The sequence below is a fragment of the Ailuropoda melanoleuca genome, chromosome 1, assembly GCF_002007445.2.
Source record: "Ailuropoda melanoleuca isolate Jingjing chromosome 1, ASM200744v2, whole genome shotgun sequence".
Classification (NCBI taxonomy): domain Eukaryota; kingdom Metazoa; phylum Chordata; class Mammalia; order Carnivora; family Ursidae; genus Ailuropoda; species Ailuropoda melanoleuca.
Window position 1 is genome coordinate 1347363 of NC_048218.1, and position 19752 is coordinate 1367114.

At 51.1% G+C, this 19752-nt stretch overlaps 1 protein-coding gene across 4 annotated transcripts in view; it reads right to left on the minus strand.

Annotated features, from left to right (window-relative positions):
• The window catches only part of ADARB1 (adenosine deaminase RNA specific B1), a 129337-nt gene that overhangs the window by 39373 nt on the left and 70212 nt on the right, over nucleotides 1-19752 (minus strand). For all 4 annotated transcript variants that reach the window (XM_034654512.1, XM_002919060.4, XM_034654496.1 and 1 more), the window contains 2 exons: nucleotides 5732-5806; nucleotides 1408-2342 (listed from right to left, as the gene is read on the minus strand). In XM_034654512.1, the coding sequence (XP_034510403.1) occupies nucleotides 1408-2342; nucleotides 5732-5759 (963 nt within the window). In that variant the 5' untranslated portion in view covers nucleotides 5760-5806. The remainder of the gene's footprint in view (nucleotides 1-1407; nucleotides 2343-5731; nucleotides 5807-19752) is intronic.

Here is a 19752-nt window from a genome sequence, read left to right on the forward strand (position 1 = left end):
GACCCCTCCACCCTGCAAAACCCAGGCATCAGGGGTTCCCAGCGTTTGACGGGATTCCAATCGTCTCACACACGACTCTGCTGATGTTAAGGGAAGTCCGGTGGCACCAGACACTGCCTTGAACTCAGGCTGGAATATACTGCAACAAACAGGAAACCCGAAAATAAAAAGTCTCTAGGGAACCAGTGCCACAGATGTGTGAAATGATAAATGAACTAATACTCTTCTGAAAAATGTTCATAAGAGGTTAATACAGGACGTGATTATTTGGTTCATTAAATACCTGTAGGATATTTCGAAAATGCTACTTTATACTGATGCCGTGTTTGGCCGCTTTAGGCAAAATAAAATAGTTTCTTCTTCTAAAATCGAGAAGTACTGTTCACCTCAGGCAACAGCACAGAGAGGTTACCCTAATTATGTTCCAAGGCACCAGACAAGCTGTGACACTCCGGATTCTTCTAGAAGAAATACAAGCTGTCCCATCCAGCAACCTGGAGTCCCTACATTTTTTTCTGATCAAACCGGTACATAGTTTATCTTCAACATCAATAACGTTTTGACAAAAAGGAATAGAGAAGGGTGGTCAGAATTTCTCTCAAAAAGAATAATTTTTACACATGTCCAGAAAAAAACTGAATTTCCAAGAAGAGAAGCAACACATAATCAAAGAGTTGTAGGATTTAGAGGCGCCAGCTACACGTTATCTCCCCCTTCGTGCTCCCCCTTTCGCTTGTAAGCCATGCGCCCACCCTGAAATCCTTCCTACCTTCACCCTGGTCTATGGGGAAGGGTCGTTCAAGACCAAACAATAGGGGCCGCCCACATGGACCCCACCTAGGACATTCCAGGTACAGGTTCCCGGGCACCTTGAGTGCCACTGAAGGGTCCCCTTCTGTCCCTCACCCCTCCGCCCCTCCAGAAGCTCATGCCTGTTGTAGGGCAACCCTCGGCCCGGCTGGCCCCTCAGCCCTCAGTCCTGCTGGAGCTGTGAAACACCCAGCCCTACCCACACTAGGGTTTCAGCTGCCGGCTGGCCGGACTCCCTTCTGTGCTCAGGATTCCCTGGTGAGACTTTGTGGGAAACACCGCTGAGCTGCTCCCATCACAGGCTGCTGCGGGATGGGGGGGAAGGGGACTGTGTGGGAAGGGAGCCACAGGCTGCCATGGGGCACGGGACAGGGCTTGGCCTGGAGGCCGCTGACAGCACTGCTCTGGGGGAGCCCGGACATGATGGCCCTGGACTGGCTGCCCGGCATGACCCATGCAGGCAGGGCAGGACCACCCATAGCCAGACTTACCAGTGACGTTCAGATGGGACATCAACAGCGACCAGGAGAATGAAGCCCTGTCTGAAAGCACTGTCTAGACATGGCCACCATTTCCGGCAACAGCCAGTTTCCTCACCTGCGGTAAATGTAACTGAAGGCCCTCGCTGGGGATGGGCTGGCGAGACGGTGTTTGATCCAAGTGCAAATTAAAAATGGTCGCCAGGGCGGACTGTGCAGCCCGGGCCTTGGCGAGCTTTTTGTTCCTGCCTGAGCCCTCGAAGAACTGGCCGTCCACCACCACGGACATGACGAAGCTCTTGGCGTGGCTCTCCCCGCTCTCCGACAGGAAGTCGTACTTGAGCCCCGGCCGCAGCTCGTTCAGGATCATCACGGGATTCTTCCCGCTCGGTGGCGGGAACGGCGGAGGGCCGGGGAGGGGAGGCTGCGCCAGGCTGGCGGGCGCCGGGGACGCCGCCAAGCTGAGGTCCCCGCTGGAGCTGAAGGAGTCGTCCCCATTGGAGCCCAGGTAGAAGGGCATTTCCGACCTGTCTGGGGTCTCAAAGCCGTTGAAGAGCGTGTCGGGGAAGTCAGCCTGGTCGGACGTGAAGTCCGTGTTGGCCGACAGGGTCCTCCCCATGGCCAGGTGAGCCTCGGAGGCGTTGGGGAACTGAACGAAAGACCGCAGGGCCTTCTCAGCGGCGTGCAGCTTGGCCTTCTTCTTGGTGGGGCCGGAGCCCTCGAACACCTGCCCGTTAACTTCAACGGACATGACGAACAAGGGCGCGTGCACCGGCCCCGTCTGGGACAGCAGCGCGTACTGCAGGCCGGGCTTGATCTCGTTCAGCTGCATCAGTGCATTCTTCGGCAGCGCGGGCCCCGGCGGCCGTCTCCTCTTCTTCAGGCGGAACTTGGCGTGGCCATTGCTGCCCTCCTCCAGGGGCCGCTTCCGGCTGGCACCACCGCTGCCCCCGTTGGAGAGCGGGGCGCCCTCGCCAGGCCCAGGGGCACTGCCGTCCTTGGGGGGCACGCTGTCCAGACTGCAGCTTTCCTTAACATCTGTGCTGCTCGAACCTGCGGTGCCCAGAAAGAGTAACTTACAACGCCTTCGTTGCAGGATCTTGTAAATGCAAAATTTATAGATTCCTTTATCTCTCTTTGTAACTGGTTAAGTGATGTGTGCTTATACATTCTGCCCCTTGTTGTGTGTGCCCCATTCCACCCAAGAACTATCTCCTAGACACCACTTCTAGTTAGGATCACCAGCTGCTTTTGCATTAAAAGGTGAATCTTCTAAATAAATTTTTCCTACAAGAACATTCTGAAGCATCTAGAGCAGCTCTATCCAAGCTAATCAAAATGTGGGATGTTAAACTAATCCTGAAAACCTTCCTGTCAGTGCTGACACATGCCCCCTCCGCTCTGATGTTTCTGCTCTCGGGCTCTCAGGCTCTGGATGGCAGCATCTCCCAGAAGAGGGAACAGGATTTAAAACAGGCATTCACAAGCTAATCAGCCTTCAGGGTCTGACTATTCAAATCAATGTGTGCAGTTACTTGGTTTAGTCCGTGAATCAATCTCAGGGAACGCCTTGTAGACCATGGGAAGTGCTCGGGACTAGGCAGTTATTTCTGAAGGATGTGGCTTCACTTCTAACACATGCTTATGCTATTTTCATGCTACATGGGGACTGACTACCTTCGAATCCTTACTACATTCCATGATAAGGAAAAAAATACGTTCAAAAAGGACAAAATTGAAGCTCTAAACAGGTTACAACTTCTTAACCTTCTAAGCAAAGCCAGCGATTTTATTTTTTCTAACAAATATTTGATGGATTTACAGAATAATTTGGTCATCCCGCCTTCTAAAGGTAGTTTCTATCGACAATTAATGAAGACAGTTTTAAAACTCTAACAGTTCATGGCAAAATATATAAGATTTTAATTTCAAAAAGGGAAATAAAAAAGCATTCACTCTTCCTTGTATCAAGCTTTTTAAAAAAAAGAGAAAAAAACTCCTTGTCTTCCTGGTTGGTTTCCACAGGCCGTCTGTCGCATGAAGCGTGAGAGTGGTGAGCACAGGGCTCCGCGGCACCGTCGGCGGGACCATGCCCCGAGACCTGTGACCGGCTTTCAGCCATCTACGGTTAGTAGGCAGAGCAACCGGTGCAGGCGCGAGCGGTTGACAAGTGTCCCGGACGGGGCGGCCCTAGGGTCCTTCTGCTATGGCATCTACACACAGACGCTCGTGACACTGGCTGAGCAAACGGACAGCTCTGTGGACACGGGAGGCTAAACGGGACAGAAAGTCTGGGCTGATGGCTGCCAATCCCCAAAGTTCAAGTTCTCGAACTTCCAGGGCTGAGATGTAAAGACTAAGCCTACTGAAGCACGGCCCCCGGGAAACAGCGTCTGTGCCGAGGCAGAGGTGAGGCACTTCTGATGGCTCTCTGCCCAAGTCAAATACTCCCCGGGGCTCCCACACACACCACTTCTCCCAGTTGACAAAGCTGATGGAATGGACACTAAATTTTCATTTATAACATCCTCCAGCAAAAGCTCGATAGGTTACTCCTTTCGGTGCTCAAAGGAAACAAAGTTGAAAAGGGCAGAGCAAGACAGAATTTAGATTAACACACGAGTGAGAGCGGCACACGCTGCATGACCCTTTACGCCCTGACACTGGTGCCAGAGAAGATCCCGGCACGGAGGGTCAGGCCACGTCCGCCGTGCACACGTGCCACCACGCACGCACAGCCTCGGAGACAAAGGCTGTGCTCTGGGAAATAAAGCTAAGCGGCACTGGGGTGACAGTGATCCCAAGACTGCAAGGAAAACAGTTCACACCAGCTCCAGGTTGTCTTCGCTTCAGGAGTGCTCAGACACTGCCCAGCTTGCATCTAATCACAAGGGCTACCATGTAAAGCAAATCAACGTTAGGATTAGAGAGAGGCCCCACTGCCACAGCTCGCAAACACACAGGGCATGCTGCTTTATTGCACAAATGTGAACACAGCCTGGTAAAACCTTCCATTGCCTCTGAAACGACAGAAGCTCTAGGACTGCCCGCTACCGGCAGCTGTGGAACCAGCATTCATCTTCCCGCAGAATCGCTCAGAAGATCCCTTTACCTTGGTGAGGAACCACAGGGTCTATAGACTGCGAACTTTCCACCCAAACCCAGGGACAGCCGCCACGGACGAGAGCCCACACTCCTGAAAAAGGAGGCTTGGGGGGCAGGTGCTCACGCAGTGCCCAAGTGGGGGAGCACACAGGCAAACGTGGCCGTGGCGAGTGGAACTGACCTCCCAAGGAGGCTCTGGCAGGGGCGGCGCCTGCAGGGAGCAGAAGAGCTACAGCGCTGCTCGTGCTCTCACGCCGCCGACCACCAAAGAGAACACTTGCCGTGCGGCCTGCGTAACAAAGGCCGGCCCACTGCACGTTCCCCGTTCCCCCCAGCAGAGCCCACGGAGCAGCCCGCGGGGCAGCAGGGCTCTGCCAGTGAGCTGCTCGGTGCTTGGCGGCAGACAAGCCCAAGGGCAAGGCCTCAGCTGGTCGGTTTTGGGGGAAGTCACAGGGAGATGGACTGAACTCTCTTCTAGTGATGGGTGACCACTCTCAATATGATGTCACTCATCGTTTAGACCTGCGTGTTCTTCCATGGGAAGCACCGAACACAGACGAGTGAGAATGTACACATACACATACATCAGAAAAATCGTGCTTTGTTGTAATTTCCCCACTGAAAGCTCCCAACTACTGTGGGAGCCTTTAAACCTTACTCAAATGCACGTCTATCAGGAACTAAAGATAAAACAGAGGACAGATGTTCGGGGAACTTCTTTTCCCAGAGAACACCGCTGCAGGAGGGAAGCTGTGTGCCTGAGAGGCACACAGTGTAGGACACGGAACAGGCCCAGCAGTGAGCTCTGCTCCACAGCAGCTCAAAGGCTTGTTGAAGTCTTGGAAACAAGATCAGCAGCCTCCTGGGAGCCCCCTTCCCTCACAGCACAGGGAGAATCCACCGTATTTACAGGGGAAAATTTAGATAGTGTTATCCCAAATGACCAAGTACTTAAATCAACCTTGAAGGGTATTTTAGATTTGCACGGATGAAAATCTGGTCACCAGTAGGAGACCACGCTGTGACATCACATGAAACCATGCAGCTCTGTGGCAAATGCGTCTGGAGGCATGTGTTTTCCTCCAGGAACACACACGGTGGCCCGAGAGCGACGGACGGTCCAGACACACGGCTGTAGGAAAACGCACACAGCAAGTCCCAACACCTACTGTAGAGAATACATCAGAAATTTAAAACATGCCACTGTTAATGGTATAGGAAATACTGTAGGAAAAAATCACTTTCCCCAAATTAGTCTCATTAGAAAGACTGACAAGGACACTAAGGCTTTAACGGAGACTTAGCTACGTGGTGCTACACGATAGGCCAGGTCTTACTCATGTTTTCTTCATCTTCTGTATCCATGGCAAAGTACTTCTGAGGGCTTCTTGACTGGCGGAGACGGTTTCTGTCTGAAAGACAGCAAGAAAACAACGTTCAGGGCGCCCGTCACATGAGCAGATGAGGTCAGCCTGCTCCGTGGGAGCGAGTAGGACATTACTGCAAACTAAAGAAGAAAGTCACGAAACAAGGATGGTTAGGTCTGCTGTCGGGATGGAACATCTGCACGGCCCGGGACACCAAAGGACGGCCAACCAGGGCTGCGCTGTCAGGAGGGATGGCACAAGCGGGAAGGGTCCACCCTGTGACTCAAGTGCCACTCTGAGGAGGGCAGCCCTGTGGCAGGGGCTGGGCCCTGGAGGACAGTGAGGACAAGGATGTCTCAGAGAGAGCTCTCCCACAGGACGGGACCAAGATGCAAGTCACGACAGAAGACGATGGAGCCACACACACGCCAGCCCACCTGCCATTAGATCACTGCTCGCAGGACTCTGGTCTGGTTACACACTAAAGGCGCAGAGCAAGGACACCCAGGATTTCACCTTGCTGCTCTTCTTCCTCCCAAACAGCGTCTCATGTGGGTGCAGCTGAAGAGCAAACAACTACCCAATCAGATCTAAAGCCTTCACAGTATAGGACGTCTCGTCTTGTTGGCAGGAGAAACCACAGGAAATCCCCAAAGAACGACAAATTTAATGGTCGCGCCTTCCTAAATACTGTGGCCGTACTCTCCGAGACTGTCCTAATACGTGATCTGTAATGAAGGACCCCATCACACTGCAAGCAAGGGAAAGGTTACAAATGTAGCTATGTTTGCTTTGTATACAAACGAAATTTATAAGTCACCGAAAGGCAAATGCGGTGATTTAGGAAAATGGTAACTAAAACATGCTAAATCATGCATATGTAATAAATCTCTCTCATCTATCTAAAACGTATATAGTTTTTATCACAGTCATTTGTTAACAATATTGACTCTCAATGTATACATGGCAAATTAGTTGCTAAAAGTTAAATGAGTTTCTATTTAGAATCCTTTATTCAAGGGGCACCTGGGTGGCTCAGGTGGTTAAGCATCTGACTCTTGGTTTCAGTTCAGGTTGTGATCTGAGGGTCATGAGATTTAGCCCTGAGTCGGGCTCCGCACTCAGCAGGGAGTCTCCTTGAGATTCCCCCCACCCCACTCTCTGTCCCTCTGCCCTGGCCCCCTGCTTGCTCTCTCTCACAAATAAATTTTTTTTTAAAAAAAGAATCCTTTATTTAAGAAAGTGTTCCACATAGTTTTGTTTTGTTTTTTTTTTAAGATTTTTATTTATTTATTTGACAGAGAGAGAGAGACAGCCAGCAAGAGAGGGAACACAAGCAGGGGCAGTGGGAGAGGGAGAAGCAGGCTTCCTGCCGAGCAGGAAGCCCGGTGTGGGGCTTGATCCCAGAACGCTGGGATCATGACCTGAGCTGAAGGCAGATGCTTAACAACTGAGCCACCCAGGCGCCCCCCCACATAGTTTTAAAAGCATTTTTATTTTATACTAATTATTTCAAGATGTATTTTCTGAAAATGTATTATGTGCAAAGCACAGCGTGGATACTACAAAACTTACATAAATCATATGGATTCCGCCACTGAGAAATTTGAATATAAATATTATCTGGGGGCACCTGGGTGGCACAGTTGGTTGAGCATCTGACTCTTGGTTTTGTCTCTGGTCATGATCTCAGGGTCGTGAGATTAAGCCCCGTGTCAGGCTCCACGCTCAGTGGGGAGTCTGCTTGGGATTCTCTCTCCCTCCCTCTGCCCCTCCCCCACTGCACTTGTTGCCCACTCTCTCTCTCTCTCAAATAAATACATACTTTAAAAAAATAAATATTATCTAAATAGCTGATTAAATTAAGGAATTGTTCATCATTTTAGGTGTGGAAATAGTACTTAAATACTAGTGACATATACTGAAGTATTTAAAGATGAAATCAAAACATTTGGGATTTAGTCTCATAAACCAACCAGCATGGTGGGGGAAAGCAGATGCTGTCTGGATGAAACAGAGGGGTCCAGGTTGGTATGCTCACGCTGGCTGATGGGCATGCAGGGGTTCACTGGCAATTCTGCATTTGCATGTGTTTTAACATTCCCATTATGGAAAGTTTAAATAAAAAAGTAACTTCCTTGAGGTCCGAAGTGGGAGGGAAGACGTGGTCATGCGTGTAGAAGTCCCACACGCCCACGGTGAGACACAGGTGCTCTGAGGAGTCCGTCGCTGGGACGATGGGTGAATGGGTGCTAATCGGAGCCTGGAGGGCAGGCCAACGGGCACACCCTGAAGCCAGGACTCAGGTGGCAGAGAGGAAAGCACAGAGCTGGTGTGAGACAGGCAATCACAAAGCACTTCAGAGAAACCCAAACTATTACACATACAGCAAACATCAGAAGGGCTCTGAAGGGTGAGGGAAGAAGGCAGGCCAGCGGGGGCCTGGGAGTGCATGGCCGCGAGTGCCCTGCATCTCCTTTCGCATCATTATCCCAGCCCGGGAGCTGAAGACGCCAGGTAGCAACAGCGGGCACAGACACAAACAAACAACACAAGAACAGCTCTTTCGGCCAAAGTCCAAGAGAGGGACCTGCCAGCCACACAGGCAACCAATGGAGGGGACCGCCCGACTGCAGCCGGATGCCACCCTCCCAGCTGCAGCGCAGAGTCAGGAGGACACTCAGGGAGACTGTCACGAGGTGCCGAGGTGCCCATGTCATCCCCACTGGGGCTGTCAGGAGACCACGGAAGAGGCGCACACCTGTGAGCTGGCAGCAGTGGCCCGGTGGGAACCTGGACCCCACCACAGAGAGTGGTGCGACGCACAGTCAGTAGGACGCAAGGGTAAGTAAGATTCAGGGTCCTGTGACACAGTATGTTCAGGTTTCGATAAAAATCACCCATCATATTGAGAGCCACGAAGATCCCAAACCGACTGAAAACATACAGCCAGGAGACGGCGCCCAGGGAAGTTAGACTCACTGGAGGCAGATTTTTAAGCAGCCATCATAAAGTACTTACTAAACAGCTTTAGTCATCAGGACGGTGTGGAATTGGCGAGGGACAGACATGCAGGTCACAGATCACAAAAAATTGTTTTTATATGTACATAAGTGTTTATAGCAACTTTATTCACAATAACCCAAAACTGGGAAAAACCCAGATGCCCTTCAACGGGTGAATGGTTAACTAAAATGTGGTCTAACCACACCGTGGAATACCTGTGGTAATAAAAAGGAACAAACTATTGATACACACAACAACCTGGACGGATTTGCAGAGAATCAGAATGAGTGATAAAAACCCCAATCTCATGGTCCTTTGTATGGACCAGTGTACAGTCCGCTGGTAAAAACATTGTGCAAATGAGAAAACTGTAGAAATGGGGAACAGATGAGTGGTTACCAGGGCTGGGGGAAGATGCAGGCGTGGCTATAAAAGGGCAACGGGAGGGACCCCTATGGCGCTAGAATGTCCTGGATCTTGAGTGCATGGAGGTCTGCACCCCTGTTGTAACAGCACACTGTGTAAAGCAAGCACAGGTTCTCGTGTTATCTCTTCTAGCTGCATGTGAATTGACATGATTTGAAAATAAAAAGTTAAATTGAAAGTAGACACAAGGCACAGTAGGTAATGAACCACTAGCCGGTGCGCTGAGAAGGCTGGCTTCTCTGGAGGTCTGGGCCGAGGAAGAACACGCTTGCAATGCTAATGACGGTGAGTCTGAGCCCCAGGACGTGCCTGGCTCTAGCACAGGTCACCTGACTTGAAGAGCTCACCTTGTTTACCTGCTCTTACATATTAAAATTCTAAAAAAGGACACAGAAAATGTCTCACAGTGGAAAATAATCAGGCTGTGCACGGTGGCGTGTGGGTACATGCGTATTAAGAATGGAAGCCAGAACTCTCTTGCAGAGCAGAAGCCAACATTTTCAGCTTCTACAAATGCCAACTCTGGTAGCAAAGGTTATAAAACAGCAAAACAATGAATGAGGCAGTGCAGAGCACTGCACTGACCATTTCTCTTTCATTCAGGAAAGCACTTCCTATGGCCTCAACTACAAACACGTAAGAATTAAAACCCCATAAAAAAATCCCATATCCAACAAAATTCCAGGAACAGCCAACTAAAGAAAAGCTTTCTTTGACAGCAATATTCACATAATTTCCCCAATGCAGTAGGAAGTAAGCTAAACTTGGGGGCACTGGAGTGTGAAAAGACCATTCAAGTTGGCATCAAAAGACCTGGATTTAAGTTTAACTCAGTTCCAGTTACAATTCCAACTTTCCTTCGTTTAGTAGAACTAGGCAAGCTGGTTCGAAAGTTTATGTGGAGAAATGAGCCATGTGAACAGTCACGAAACTGAACGAGAGGAGCAATGAGCAGGGCCGGCCCTCCCAGACTGGACACGATGGAGCGCTAACACCCAACACAAGGTGCGCGGCTTGCGGACTGACCAGCGGTGGGACAGCTGTGGAGACGGAGCTGTAGCAAGCACACCCAGAAGTCCGCTGTGTGGACACAGTGGTGCCCCGGGTCAGGGACGTGCACTTCCTAACACACCGGACTGGACACTGGGTGACCACATGGAAGAACTGATTGCAAATGACACAATTCAACTGGCAGTGTTTTCGTTTTTAACTGGACGGTGGTCATTATTCGTACCTTTGTAAATGTTTATCTGTTGTAAAACAGCGAAACTTCCGCAGTGCCCTTTTCCCTCCACCTTGGAGAGTGCAGCTGTACACGTTCCTACCCTTTCACACCCGCCCCTCCCTCAGTGAAAAGAGATTCTGGAATTAAATATAAAGAACATGACTTACTTATTTTAAAACTGTGTCAGAACTTAAAGATTTTCTATTGTGTTGCTGAAAATTCTATCATTAGGAATTCACTAAAAAGGTATAGATTAAAAAGTGCTTAAGATAAGGAGTAAACTTGGTTAAAATTACTAGCAATTATTGGATTTTATCCATTTTATTATTGGATTTTATCCATTTTATTCTCAAAACAGAATGGTTTTAAGAAAAGTTTTACATATGATTTGTGACTGCTACGGGTTTTATTTTTAACAGCCACACACTGCAAATTCTTAAAAAGAGAAGTGTTTAAATGGAGATTATTTGTGTCCATACTTTACTATAAATCAAGTGACTTGTTAAAGTCTAGATTAATTTTACAGCCATAGCAAAAATACCAAATGATGATTTGATTATTTAATAAAAGTAACTGAAATGTAAAATTCTTTTATCATTTGAAGGAAAATAATCTGAAATTCAACTTCATCTAGCACCTTTAGAGAATAAACCTCATGATTTGTATTTTTTTAAAAGATTTTATTTATTTATTTGACAGAGAGAGAGACAGCCAGCGAGAGAGGGAACACAAGCAGGGGGAGTGGGAGAGGAAGAAGCAGGCTCCCAGCGGAGGAGCCTGACGTGGGACTCGATCCCATAACGCCGGGATCACGCCCTGAGCCGAAGGCAGACGCTTAACTGCTGTGCCACCCAGGTGCCCCCATGATTTGTATTTTGCTTTCACTATTACATAAACAAAATAATACCCTTGGAGAAGGAACAGATGAACAGATAATGGAACAGAACAGAGAGCCCAGAAATAGAGCCACAGAAACAGGGTTAATGGATCCTTGTCAAAGGAGCAAGGGGATCAATGGAGCAAAGATNCTCAACAATAAAACACGAGCCATCTTTTTAAAAATGGACCAAAGACCTGAACAGAGCAGACATACAGATGGGCAGTAGTAAAGCTGCTCCACGTCACAGGTCATCGGGGAGCTGAAAATTAAAGCAGCGACGACCACTGCACACCTACGAGGACGGCCACAATCCGGAACACGGACAACGGCGAGCGCGGGCGAGGACGTGCGGCGGCAGGGGCGCTCACTCAGGGCGGCTGGGAAAGCAGAGGGTGCGGCCACCCTGGAAGGCAGTCTGGTGGCTTCTCACCACACGGAACACGCTCTTCCCATACGACCCCGCGATCACGCTCCCCGGTGTTTCCCCAGAGGAGATGGGAACACACGTCCACACAAAATCCTGCACACGCATGCTTACAGCAGCGTCATGCGTGACTGTCACACTCGGAAGCCACCAAGGTGCTCTTCAGCGGGTGGACGGACACCGAACTGTCCATCCGGTCAACGGGAGAGTATCCAGCGCTGAGAGGAAATGAGCCATCACGCCACGAGGAGACACGGAGGGACCGTAAGTGCGTATCGCTAAGGGACGGGAGCCGGTCTGAGAAGGCCGCGTCCTGTGTGACTCCAGCGACAGGACTCTCCGGCGAAGGCACGGCTGTGGAGACGGTGATGGGTCCGTGGCTGCAGGGGTGGTGGGGATGAATGAGTGACTACGGAGGCTTTTCCGGGCCATGAAAATGAGCTGTATGACACTGTAATGGTGGATACGTGCTTTCACACGTTGGTGCAAAGCCGTGGACACACAGCGCGGCTCAGCTCTGGACTCCGGGCGGTCACGGTGTGTAAGTGCAGGTTCACCCACAGTAACACACACACCACCCAGGGGGCAGAGAGACATAGGGGAGGTTGTGCATGGGCGCAGAGGGGGTGGGGGGCCTCTGCACCCCCCTTAATGCTGCTGTGAACCTAAAACTGCTCTAAAACATGAAGTCTTCATCTTTTAAAAAACAGAGCATAATGACATTCATTTTGTTAACTGGGAAATACCGATGAGAAGGGAACCTACTGAATCAGAAGAGAAAAATGTTGGAAGGACGACTGGCAGCAAGCAAACACGGAATTGGTGGGTTCAGTGTTACATGTACAGGTCACCAACACCTGGTGGACAAACCAGCAGGAGCAAACACTACAGACAATTTATCCTTTGCCGTCAGACAAAAGAAGGGAGCTGGCCACACTGTCGAGTTGTGGGTCTGGATCCTCCCCTCACCCACAAGCCGCAGGCTGAGGGCAGCGGTGCCTAGAAGCAGAGCTTGCAGAGGGTGCCCCAGCAGGGACAGCGCTGGGGAGGAGGCCTGGCTCACAGGGGACCTGGTTGGGGCCTCTGACATTTTCCGGATGGGCTGCAGGTCTGGTAGTGGTCCCAGTCACGTAAGTCTATGTGAATCTGTCACCTCAGCAGGCCTACCTGTCCCTGCATGCACGAAGCAGGTGCTCAAGCATGGCACCTACAGCCACCCTGGTTCTTTCTTCTTTCTCCCTGTCCCCCGAACATCCCAAGACCATCTGAAGACCTGCCAGCTCTTCTCCCAAAGTAAGTACCAAATACACCAGCCTCCCCGCCTCTGTGCTGCCACGTGCACCAGGCTTCTGGGGCCAGGGCCCCTGCGCATCCTCCCTGTGACACGGCCACTCCCGCTCCTGGGATCTGATGTCGCCCCCACACAGGAGCCGGCGTCTTAACCAGGTGACCAGGAAGTCCTCCAGCACATGAGCACCCATTCGCAACCACACCCACAGGCTTCCCCACAGGCTTCCCCACAGCCCAATGGAGCCGGGAGGCCACCTCTCCCCAGAGGGGACCGTCCTGGTCCCTCTTCACTATGCCCGACCAGGCGCTTCCTCACCACCCTGCCAACTGCTTTTCAGCATAGGGCCATAGGCCCTCAGGTCACCGGGCCTGCCACGCTCTTCCCCCAGGTCACTGCAGGCTGCCCCTCCTCACAGGCCACCTCCTGGGAGAGGTCCTGCCACTGTCCTACCCAGGGCATCACCCTCCACCTCCCTCCATTCATCAAAGCCTATGATCTGCAGCCTGTCCCCCTGTTTGTCACTGGTATCCCCCATCCCCCCACCGGGCACCCGGGCCTCCGTGCCTCTGGTCGCCCAGCATCTGCCCATGCCTGTGGGGACAGGCCCAACAGGTGAGCCCGAGCTTCCACCTCCGGTCCTTCTCCAAAGCCCTGCACCTGCACCACACAGGGCTTGCCTCCGCTCAGACAACCTACACAAGCTCACAGCTGCTTAGATGTCCCCGCCTCCAGCTCCTGCCCCCATCCCAGAGTCTTTACTTGCTGCCACAGCTGTTTTCCCCAAAATAAGGCACGCTGTGCTCTGAGAACCACGCACACCCAAGACCCCCACCTGACTATGACTTGGAAGCATGATGTGCTGATTTCAGGTCCCATTCCCTTCAATGTTTGCTGCTCTAATGAGGGCATGTGTTGATCTTTGCCAGAAGGAAAGACGCAGGATTTTATCAATTTTTCCTAATTTATAATTTTTACTGAAATGTGCCAACTAGACGTCAACTTGTGCAAAAACAGACGAGCGACTGTTAATAATCCAGACCTTATTAGAGGACACAAAGCCCTGAGCCGCTGAACCGGGCCAGATTCAGCACGGCAGCATCGGGAGACAGCTTCCCGAGGAGTTCCCACACCCGGGAGACCTGAGCAGGAACCAGGCCAGCAGCAGGCCAGCAAGCCCAAAGCAGATGGTAAGAGCGGACATAGCCTGGCCAAGATCAGAGTTCCAAACTTCCAACATGTTTCTGTTTACTTGCTTCCACTCACCAATAAGGACCCACTATCTCGGGCTTTCCTGACACAGCCAAGAGAATGCCCCCCTGCATGTGTGACTTCTCCTCCCGGACAGAAGGCAGGTGAACCTCACGGTGGCTCACAACAGCTGGAGCTGGGGCTGCCATGGGCCTGGGAGGTCAATGCTGTGGCTGCCCCCCCGCCCCTAGCAAGGCCAGCACCTCCCACAGAGCAAGGCCCAGCCTCCCGTCCCCCTGAGCGCTCCTCTCTGGCCGGGCCCTCTCTTCCCATCAGCCCTCATAGCCAAATCTCCGTATCCTCCGTGCTTGCGACACTCGGTTGGGCAGCGCTCAGCAAAGTGCTGCTTGCTGTGGGCGACGGGGGTGTCTCATCCGGAGCGTCCCCAGCTAACTGATCACATCTCGACTACTGTCTATACCTCCATTAGCAGCTTTCCTTGAAACACATCTAAACTCAAAAACATACTCACTTACCTCTCAATCCTTAAATCAGGAACAGCTGCAAACAAAGCATTTGTAATGTGGTTACTACTGATGTGAGAGGTTATCTTCTGAGTACAGTTCATGACGAAGAAATGTCTTCCCAGCAGCCATTACATGGCTCTTAGATGGGCTATAAATGCCTTGCTGCAGGCCACACTCCACCAGAACCCACTTGCTCGTGGCCCGGGGGACGGCCACTAGCCGGGGTGACAGTCCCAGTGAGCCTGCTTCAAGTTCTAGCTACACAGCCTCAGGCAAGGTTGTGTCTGGTCAGTAACACTCACAGCCCGCGGCCAGGGAGCGGGCGCCCAGCCCGGGGCCTGCACGCAGCGAGCCCCATGAGCGCCGGCTACTGTCATCAGGATGGCAGCGATGCCGAGCAGGGCCAGCCCAGCGAGGGCCTCACGCCCAGGCTTCTCCACGTGCCGTTGCCTGAGGCTGCTTCCACGTCTGTGATCCTTGGGCTCGCTCCGCACACTAGGGGACAGTCACTGAAACACTGGATGTTGTGACAACAGCAGACAAATGCAGAGGGTTAATTGTGTCCACGCTACAAGTCTCATGGCAGATAGGAGAAACCTCAATTATTGATACTCTCTGGGGAATTAAAGTAATCTACCAAGAAATGTATTTTCAAAGTCATGTCTCAACTTAACCTCCTTAACCTCAACTTAACCTCACCTCAACCTCTGACCTTCCAGGAGCAATCGCTGAACTCCACGCCTGACACCAGAGTGACTACACCACCAGAGGGATGAGACCAGAGTCAGGAGAACATTGACCCCAACTAAGCAATCAGGCAGCCAACAAAACCCGATCTTACTTATGATAAAAGCCCATCATATTATGAGTTAAAGTCCTGTGCAGGAAGATTCCAGTAAACCAGATTTCTAGACACATGAACTCTAGACTCTCCCCCTTCCATGTAACCCATTCACCAGGCTGAGCACTGGGGTAGCCACACGGAGCAGAGCGGCTGGGACTGTCTATTGCTCGCGGTCAGCAAGCCCGCACGCCCAGGGGCAACCAAGAAGACACGAAGCCCAGCACCACGTCGGAGGAAGCAAGTGGGTAGGGAGATTGTTGTGCCCACAAACACAAAACAGCAAGGCAACTTGCTTTGGGGCTCAAACAGCCTGAGCCCCGCTCCTCCCCCAGCCCCTGCTCCACTCCCTGTGGGTGGTGGATGTGACGGCTGGCTCCAGCGGGACGCCTCCAGGAAAAGCTGACTTCTTCCATCTGCTCTTGCCGAGTCCCCTGGATACATGGCCGTGCATCTCCCTGCACATCCAGGGACTCAGAGTCCCCCATGTCAGAAGGCAGCACGTTCCAGATGACCCTGACGGGAGGACTCAGTGGCCTCCCTGTGCCAATCTACCTGAAAGTAAGAACCATGTCTCCTCAGGCAATCTTTCAACAGCCTACTACAGTCAATAATATAAGGACAAATACCTAATTTTAAAAAATGTAAACAAACAGAAACAAAACTTATAAAAGAATAAATGTAGATGGGCTTTGATAAGCTATATCGTTTTACCCGTTCGCTGTAAGTGCAGAAAGATGTCAGCTGTCAAACCGTCAAGGAGTACGAAATCACAGGTTGGCTGAGGTACAGGGAAGGGGTCCCTGTACAGTGAATAGAAACTGGTGGCCACCATGAAGGCCAAGGCCATGCCTCCTGCAGGAGCACCTGCCCTGACTGGCCTTCTCCATGTTGGTGTCCAGAGAGCAAAACAATCCCAAGATTCAGCAGGGACTGGCTGGGAACGAGCTGGGGGCTGTAAGAAGGGCTTCAGGCAAAGGGTTCTGAGCAACGAGCGCTGGAGTGGGGAGGGGGTCTTTGAGAGTGTGCTCACCTCCCCAGGGGATGCTGAGAAGGCCCAAGGCACAAGTCAGCATCACTGGGCTCCTACCAAAACAACACATGCCACAAACCTTCGAGCTCTGAGCCCAGTTCTAACAACTGGATAAAACTATTAAGACTGCTTATATTCAAAGATTTAGTTACAAGAATTACCACCTTTGCTTTTTATAAAGTTTATTTTGTCTGTACTTCCTAATTCTTACAATAAACATTGCTTGCATAATGAGAAAAGCGGAATCTTTACTCGAAGCCACCACCCCCCTCCCCCATACACCTCACTCGACAGACTCTGAGAGTGGGCTGGGAAGTCGCAGACTCTGGTCGGAACTACAGACTCCGTCTCTGCAGCCCCATCCACTGTTGTCACCAACAGAACCATACCCTTCCCACTGGTGTTATGGCAAATACCGGACACCCTGTGGAAGCCAGCATAATGTCAGAGCTCATAGGACGGTGCAACCAGCCAAACTATGGGCAGAACTAAAACCTGCTAGGAGAGGACAAGCCAACGGGCAAGGAGTGACCACTCTGGATACCTGGGGGCACAGTGGGGGAGGACTGCACAGTGACCTTGGGCAGGCCCCCGAGCTCACCAGGAGCTGGTGTCATAAAATGATGTCATTAGTACACGGGGACCAAAGGATTCTAAACCCTGAACAACGTTATAAATCCGAGGCACTTAGTCCATTTAGTTATCACCATTACACACGCTATTCTAAACAAGCCAATTTTATACCTAGCAAATACACAGAAACATGTTTGCCCAAGCTTAAATTTTGTGGTTTATGAGGCCCCCAGCAAACCATTCAGATGGTCGCTGGCTCTCTCCTACATTGTCCTAGCCCACCCCGGGTGGGGCTCTAGAGAAGAAGCAAGAATCCCCAGGATGGAGCCAGTGGCTGGGAGAACAATGACCCCCCAGAAGAAGTTGTGGGGTGTAAATAAGAGGCCCCACGTTGGGGCAGAGTGCATAACCCCACCAGGCAAGACTTCATCAGCATGCGGCTCATAGGCCACCAGCCCAGGGTGAGCCACAAAAAGTGGCGGGCAAAGACAGAGGTTAATCTCCCTGGGGAGGTGCTGCATTCTTCATGGTGCGCGCCACGCTTCCAGGCCTGGCCTCACAACCCTCTGTGAGCTTCCCTGGAGTCTCGCCCACGTTCTTCTGCTGGACTGGGTTGGGGGCGACCGCCCAGGGTGACTCCAGAACCTTCTGTCAAAGAAGGAAAGAAGCCTGAGTCCTTGAGTAACCTCCCGGGCCAGCAATGTCTGAGCACTGGGCTGGCTTGTCACATGGTCAGTGTCCTCTGGCCCCACCCCTCACCTGAGTGTGCACGTGTGTGCACGCTCACGCACACAGACCTCCACGGTCTCCCCCTCCTTTGCTGCCTCTCCTGCTCCTCAGCATGGCGTGTCTGAGCAACAGCAACCTCTCCAAATGCACATACGTTGTTGAAGCCTGATTCCAGAACAACAAAGTAACATTACCAGCTCAGAATCAACCACTGAAGAAAAACCTTCATAAAGGATTGTGTTTACAACCATAGCTTGTCCTTCAAAATGGACACACAGTAACAGTGCATTTGCAATACTGTCTCTGTTTGCTCTATTTCACACAGCCCAACTAAAATCCCATTTATTTGAAAAATACATTTTATTTTCTGGAATTAAGGAAAAGAAGACAATAAGGTGAACTGTATTTTCAACATGAACAGTAATAATGACACTAAGAATAGGCACTGTTGAGATCTGATCCAATTTCCACAGTATTTTTTTTTAAAGATTTTATTTGTTTATTCGACAGAGAGATAGCCAGCGAGAGAGGGAACACAAGCAGGGGGAGTGGGAGAGGAAGAAGCAGGCTCATAGCAGAGGGGCCTGATGTGGGGCTCGATCCCACAACGTCGGGATCACGCCCTGAGCCAAAGGCAGACGCTTAACTGCTGTGCCACCCAGGCGCCCCTCCACAGTATTTTGAGAACAGCCTCACAAATCTTACCGTGGGGTTTGCTTTACAATTCCAACTGTCCACCTAGAGTGGCTCCATCTCTGAAATGTCTCCTCTAGCTGAAGGAGTTCCCTCTAGCAAGCAGGGTCCCCTCTAGTGCTATGAAGCCTTCAGCACGAACGCCATGAAACGCACGCATACATCTGTCACAACAGGTTCTAGAAAATCCGGGCCTTCTACCTATTACTGCTGCTGTTCACTGTTGGGGGGCAGGGTTCAGCAACTGTCCTTACTTGTGCCCTTCTCCTGGTAGACGCAGTGACTTCCATTCTTGCCAGAGATTGGGGAAGATCCAAACCTTCCTCCCTGATACACACAGCAGAACAGCAATGCATCATACAAATCCACCCTTGTCATCCACCAGACGGTACTTCAGGTGGCCCATTCCACAGCAAATCCCAAGACTTAAAGCTGGGGCTGTCCTTCTGCCACTGCCATCCTAGCGCCTACACCTGCCCTGTGCATGCCCAAATCCCTGGTGCCAGCACACAAAAGGCTCTAATGGGTACTGGCTGAATGGATGGAGAGATGGGTGGGTGGGTAGGTGGATGGATAGAAAGAAAGGTTGGATAGATGGATGGATGCATGCACGCATGCACGATCGATGAGGGGAATGGGTGAGTAGATAAGCGGATGGATGGATGGATGGATGGATGGATGGATGGATGGATGGATGGATGGGTTGGTGGATGACGGACGGATAGATGGGTAGGATGGATAGATGAGTAGATGGATGGATGATGGATGGGTAGATGGATGAATAAGATGGGTGGATGGATGGATGGATGGATGGATGAGGGAATGGGGAGATAAATGATGAATGGGTAGATGCATAAGTACGTGGGTTGATGGACAGGTAGATAGATGAGTGGATGGGTGGATGACTGAGCAGAGGGGAGGATGGGTGGGTATAGATGAGTAGATGGGTAGATGGATGGATGATGCATGGATAGATGGATGGATGAATGAGTGTATGAGTAGATTGGTGGGTGGGTGGATGATGAACAGATGGGAAGGTGGATGGATGATGGGTGGGTAGATAAATGATGAATGGGTAGATGGGTAGATGGATAAGTAGATCGGTGGATGGATGGATGGATGGATGGATGGATGGATGGATGGATGGACGGAATG